The sequence below is a fragment of the Camponotus vicinus genome, unplaced genomic scaffold (genome assembly GCF_025532165.1).
Source record: "Camponotus vicinus isolate PSW18456_S1 unplaced genomic scaffold, iyCamVici1.0 SCAF_6, whole genome shotgun sequence".
In the NCBI taxonomy this organism is placed as follows: Eukaryota; Metazoa; Arthropoda; class Insecta; order Hymenoptera; family Formicidae; genus Camponotus; species Camponotus vicinus.
The window spans coordinates 5,257,010-5,264,010 of NW_028141978.1; the positions used below are offsets into that span (position 1 = coordinate 5,257,010).

At 32.1% G+C, this 7,001-nt stretch overlaps 1 protein-coding gene across 1 annotated transcript in view; it reads right to left on the reverse strand.

Annotated features, from left to right (window-relative positions):
• The window catches only part of Fas1 (fasciclin 1 Fas1 domain-containing), a 279,676-nt gene extending 272,960 nt beyond the window's left edge, over positions 1-6,716 (reverse strand). Inside the window, exons 1-3 of the mRNA XM_083102769.1 lie at positions 6,680-6,716; positions 6,527-6,589; positions 5,383-5,613 (exon numbers count right to left, since the gene is read on the reverse strand). Coding sequence (XP_082958895.1) covers positions 5,383-5,442 — 60 coding nt within the window. The 5' untranslated portion in view covers positions 5,443-5,613; positions 6,527-6,589; positions 6,680-6,716. The remainder of the gene's footprint in view (positions 1-5,382; positions 5,614-6,526; positions 6,590-6,679) is intronic.
• Between the last annotated feature and the right edge of the window lie 285 nt (positions 6,717-7,001).

The following is a 7,001-nucleotide window of genomic DNA, read 5'->3' on the forward strand; positions in this document are numbered from 1 at the left end:
GAAGAGACGTTCAAAAAAATGCGTTCAAAATCGAACTTGCTCGAAAAAATTTTCGAAAGTTCACTTGCGGATTTCTTATACAGGTGTTTTCTAGTGCACAAGTAATCCCGATAAAAGACGTTTTTCTTTATAAAAATAAACGGAATTCGATGAACAAGTTTAACAGTTATATAAGATTATCAATATGAAATTATATCAATATAAAAGGTAATCTTTTTCGGAGTAAAAAAAATAAAAGCAACAATTTATGTCTAAGAGCTAAAAAATTTAAGTACGTAAAGAGAGAATAAATATTCATTTAAGAAAATATATCGCTACGCGAGAAATATCAAAAATTTGTACGAGCTATAAAATTCTACTGCAAGTATACGTTTTTCTAGGATATCCGATATTTTGTTACACAGTTACAGCTATAACATTTTGTAACCGTTTTGTAACCGTTATCGTAACGCTGCACGCCGAAAATAGTCATTTTTTCACTTTGAGTTGCGTAATCGTATATCGATTAGAAATATTGAAACAACCGTTCGTACACACATATTCCATATATCGTACGAAATAATTTTCAACAATTTAAAAAAAAAATAAAACAGTTTTAGGATTATCGCATTCACGTTATTTTTTATACATGAACGTTTATTTGTTTCTTAAATTGAATACAATAATAAGTTATATAAAAAATATATGTAAACGTCATAAATACCTAAAAAAATGTAAGAGAGACTTTAGAAAAATCAAAATGTATAAAAATATAAATTGATAAAAAAATATATATAGTTAAAATTTTCTTAAATATTTTTAAGTAAACGGAGACTCTGATAAGGGAGTCAAATTTTAATTGATTTCGCAGTTAACGGATGTGCAATTCCAGAATATCCTCGGATTTTTCAATTATTTAAGAATCTAAATATCCACAAACTTGCTCGAGTTCCTGGAAACACCCGCCGCCGTTGAAACAAATTACAAAATAATTTCGCTGCCGAAGTTCAGCTAGCGGATAGGTCCATTTGCTGCAGCGGCGCCGCGCGTTTCGATCTCGAACGATGGCGCAGCTTGGCCATTCTTTCTCGTTTCGTCGGCGACGGCGGAGTCAGCGCGTTCGTTAAGACGCCCGGCAGGAATCCCGTCGCTGATTGCGAAGTCTAATTATAATTTCCGGAGGTCTCGGGCAATTAGCATCCAGCAGCTGCAACGGGCAACGTTGCACGGCTGCGCATCTTATTATATCGTCTTTTGTCGTACAAGCGAGCGATTCGAACGTGGAGAACATTCGCGTCGAGGATACCCATGTTTTCCTGCGTTTCTAGACCTTCTCGTGATAACTCATGACCGATAATTTATTAACGAAATTACGGCATCGAGCAAAAACGCGGGCGAGCAAACAAACGGAGAAAAAAATATGGTTCTTCTTCATTAGGCGCAATTATTCCGACGAAAATTGTATAGTTATCACGCCCGTAGATAATACGTTTATTATGATTCTATTCATGTTTATATAATGATTCATGTTATGATTTACACAATTTATGTCGATATAATTAATTGTCTATTTTAATTGAGGATTTTATGATACAGCGAATAAAATAAATGTTAGTTTAGACAATTTTCAAGTTTCGAGATAGTAAACCATTATATAATATTATTTCAAAGCCTGGCATGCTTTAAATTATTTTAATAATTTTTAATAATTTTTGACAAATAACATCTATTTTTTCCATGTTTGAATATTTTCGAATCTTTGTATCCTAAAACTCTAATTATAATTTTTTATAATCAATAAATCTGTAATAAAAGTTTTTATTCTTTGGTCTATATTTATCTCTATGTTTTTTTTGTTTTAAATTTTCGAAATCGAGGATTTTTCGACTTCTATTCTGTTTTAATTAAAAATTCTATTCAATCTGTTTTAATTAAAAGTTAGATTTTAAAAAGTACTGGAAGCTTAAAATACAATCTCTTTGAACTTCTTTATCTTGATTACTCAATCTTTGCATTTTAATAATCGTGTTTAAGTCAGCAAATTTATAATCCCATGAAAATTTTGAAAATTTATATTTTCTTGCTCTAAGGTTTAATTATATATGCAAATCGGATAAATTTTTAACATTTTAGAATTAAATAATAAAACGCTGTTTTAAAAATCAGTATCAAGTTTTTTCTTGGACATTTATTTTATTTAACATTGGACTATATTTCGAGCAAGCATTGATCTCGCAAAGGATTCCATTAGCACACCATTAAGCTCGCGTCGTATATTGTACGATCGCTGTCTGCTTTCACGGAAATTACGTCATTGGTACACAAACGCGACGCACCTATGGCTCTTACAACGTTCGTTGTCTCTAATCGAGCATCGAAATTGTACGTGAAAATCGGTAAAACTGTGGCCAATGTGCGGAAGGTGCTCCATGAAACATTCATAACTTCCGGCGCAGGTTGTGCTCGCCATCCTGCGACAAGACGCGCGCATGTATGCGTGATATGTTTGATCGTGTCGGTGAACGTTGTACGAGAGAGACTGTCACGGTTCCGGGCTAACATCAATTTCAATCTAGAGTCGCTTCACTCGACTCCCTCGCAATGAAATCGAATGTATCGGTTTTACGAGATCATTCAGGTACATCGAGGTCATAAGGCTAAATTGTCCTCAAAGATACATATCGATATAAAATATCCATATATATCTCCACATATATTTTATCTTGTAGATGACATATTCGAGTAATCGTAAAGTATTAATGAAGTCGAAAATATGATATAAAAATGATAATGTCTGAGAAATCGAGGTTCAAGAATCTAAAAGCAATTTTCATTATAAAAGAAAATAATCTAAATAGAATACGAAGGAATTAAAATAACTTGAGTTGGAGATTGGTAAAGATTTATGTGCGAATGTGCAAGGATTTGATGAGATCGGCTAATGAAATATCCGAATATTCGAATAATATATAAGGATTTTGTTAGAGAGAATCAAATAGATGACACTAAAATTAAATATTCAATTTAAATGTTTAATTCTGCGATTTACCGCAAAATACTGCTTTCAGATCATTTCGACAATTGATTTCTGTTATACCCGATATATATCTCACTTAAAATCCCCCTGTCGCAGCAAAGCTCCCTTTTGCCTTCTCGGTAACTTAATGAAGGGTCGATTATTTCCAAACGATTCACTGCCCTAACACTCGTACTTCTGACAGATGGTGTAGCGATAAAATTACATTTCACCTTCTTGGAAATCTGAGGGAGCGATCACTTCTGACCCTAAGCTTGAATATATCTTTCTCTTCATATGCATTTCGCGATAATAAAATTACATTTCACTTTCTCGCAAAAGCGGGGAAGCTCAAACGAAGATATGATTATTTCCAAACGATTCGTCAGCGGTTACGAATATCGATGTACTTCGCAAACCGGCGAGATACTGGCGAGATATCAGCGAGATACCAGCGAGTCCGAGAAACTCGATAATCAATTTGCATTCAATAATCCACGATCGCGCGTTAAGACGGATGTATTCGATGGAGCTGGCATCTCGGGGACTCGGAACTACCGGCCCGGAAATCGGCATGCGGATTAGACGCTTTGTCGTCGCCAACGGTGGTGGTCTCGATCTGTGCCGGTCTAGGATTCCCGGTTTGCTTATGAATGGTTCATGCCGAGTTAACGTGCACCTATGTACATACGTATCTATACTCTCCGCGCATTCAACCGCGCATGAATATTTTACCCGACTGCGGAAATTACGGAGAACGCTCTATACGAACGATCGAGTACGAGAGAAACTTGAGAGATCTGAGGATCTTAGTATTTAAAGACTTAATGAAGGAGAAAAATACGAAGATAAAATATTACGTATATATATTTTAAATATTTAAAAATTTTAAATTTCAGTCGAAATCTTGAAAGGTTTAATTAATTTATGGATTCTTGACTCTCGATACGAAAATATACCAAAATATATGAGAAGCATTAAAAGCAGTTCTCCTAGGAATTATTAAGAATGAAAAGCAACTGTTTTGAGATTTTTTAAATCTTAAAATAATTATTAATAATTCCAGATTTGTTTATTCTATGACTTGACTATATGAAAATATTTCAAATTTAAACAGAGAGAATTTAAGTGTCACAAGCATATAAAAGAATTTATAGATATCCAATAATATGTATGCAATAACAATATATGCAATAACAATATGTAATCATTATATTATAATATAATATCATATTATCATTATAATATAATATTTTTATTTATTTATTTATATTCTTTTGTTTATATTTTATACTCAATTTCATTATGTTTATTTAACTTTTTTCACTCTTGTGAAATAATTTTAATTGTATAATGTATAATGTTACTATTAAAGATAGGTTGTACTATTAAAGATAGGTTGTTTTATGTAGAAAATATATATTAAAATTTGTAATTAATTACAATATCTAGAGAGAAAGATTTCAATACAAAATATTGATATATAAAAATCAATAATAACAAAATATATGTTTCTCTCTCTCTCTCTCTGTCTCTTTCTCTCAAAAAGCATAATATATAATTATTTTAGTTTAACATTTCAGATGTCACTTCTCACAATTTCTCTTTTTTGCGTAATTATATTTTGTAATACACGTAAATACTTTAAGAAAGTAACTAAATTTTATATAAATTATTCGCACAAACTATATTTTTTAATATAAAAATAATATTTATGTTCTTTTATAATAGTAAAAATAAAATTACTATTTTTAAAAAACATAGAAAAAAAGAGAGAGAGAATTATTCAAATATATCATTTAAATAAATTATTTGTCATATATAATATTAAAAATAAATCATATCATTAATGTTGTTATGTAACGGCACTTCAGTGTAAAAAGTTAAATTATTTACATCGATTATAGATGAAACCTTCGAGATTATTCATTGAAGCGAAATTGAGCTGGAAAAATAATATACCGCCTAAGGGAAAAAAGTGAGAAAAAAAAGAAAAAGATACATATGTATATATAAATTTCCAATATTCATATTTCCTATACATGCGTTTTATACAATTATTTAATAATTCATGTATCTTATATACAAAAAAATACATGATATTGGAAATACCATATGCAATTAAATTCATAATGTAAAAGGCTATATCTTTTATTTCTGCGACATTACACATATGTAAACGATGATAAATAAAATAAATAAAATAAGTGCAATAACAATTATTTATGTTCCTGCTCGATATGTTTATCATACAAATAGACAAATTTTTCGTACGAAAACATTTTTATATTCTTCCAAGCCCAATTCAGTTTTGCATTATACACGCGGTGAGCACATGCATGGCTTTTACATATATAAATATATAAAAGCCATGCATGCTCACTTACCTGGGAAATGTAAGTCGTTGTAACTCGACGTAAATGGGTGTCCCAGGGCCATGTCTCCATTCGGGCCGTCTTCAGCTACGGGGAAAGACATTCGATTGTCGTCAGCACATTCTTTCACACAATTCTTATCGAAAAATTACGCTCGTTTCACTTTTCGTAAGCGCGCGAATCGAATTGACGCCTCGGCAGCTCTCGGTGATCTTCGGTTTGTCCCGAAGAATGCACAATCACCTGTTAAAAATTAAAGATGACAATTAATATAACAATGATATACTTTTGTTTATCGCTCTTAACATAAAGAATGCAGAGATATTTCCATCTCTTTTCTATAAATCGAATGTATTGATAAACGTTACGTCATGAAACTGCTCTTTTATTATATTCATGAGCCTACTTATATTTAGAAGCCTATTTAAAGTATTATAAAGGACACGTAAAATTATTTGTACGTATGGAAGCCTATCAAATATATCGAATCGATCATGCAATTGAATGTATCTATGTATAGGAAAAGATACACACCCACGTATATCACTTTAGCAGAGGAATGCAATCTCTCGTGACGTGAATTGACGCGAATTGGCAAGTCAAATCGCGATTGCCTTGCCGTTCGTCTTTAATTTAACGGCGAATAAAACGAAAGAAAGGGCGTTCACGCTTTCACTTTAACTCGATTTTAATCGCGATACCTTCCGCGCGTCCTTCCTTCGCGATCGTTGAAACTTGAATGGCAGTAACTTCAGAGCCGTTAGACTACTCTCGACTCACTTCCGGATTAAAGTGCGAATTTGAATGTCGGCTAATATCTGTCCGTATCATATTGTTGCTCATATGTCACAAAGTTTATGATGATAAAAATGTTTTTTATCATGCTCATGTGAGCTTATGTAATGATAATGAAAAATGTATTTAATACACATACATATACATATAAAAGGATTGCAAAATATTTTTTACTATTCGTTACCCTTTCGAATAAATTTTTGTATTTTAATCCGGGATATTACATACTAGTGCGAACATATTTCGAACGAAACGTGATCTTTATTGCTCTCGAATAATGAATACGCTGCTCTTAATACAGATCGAATTACGTGTTTGAATGTATGTATATGTGATGCACATCGGTGAGAAAAATACTAACCTCGCTACTTTCCTGCTCTTGTAAATCGCATGCGTTAGAATTTTCGAGCCAAATCGCAATCACCTGAAATTCAAACAAGTTACCTCCTCTTTTATTTTTAGCTTGATGGAAAATACAAGAATTGATCGATCGTGCTTTCGCATTTAATCTTACCTTACCGAAAAATTTTGCGCCCTATTCTTCGCGATGGAATTTGAATGGCGCTTTTACGACACTCGGTTACCTTCACTGCCCTAAGAGTACCTTGCCCGCGCGATTTAAAAGCGTCATATTGAGCGTTATTGTAATTTGATGGTTACTTTATTAAATATTTATGCAAGAGAGGAATCTCTAATCGTTCAAGCACAATTATATACTATACTATCGAATTGTTCTTTCTAGATATTCACATATTTTTCTATTTCATATATATTTTACAAGAACAAAATTCTGCTATGGAAAATGAATCAATATATATTTCTGCCATTAAATGGAA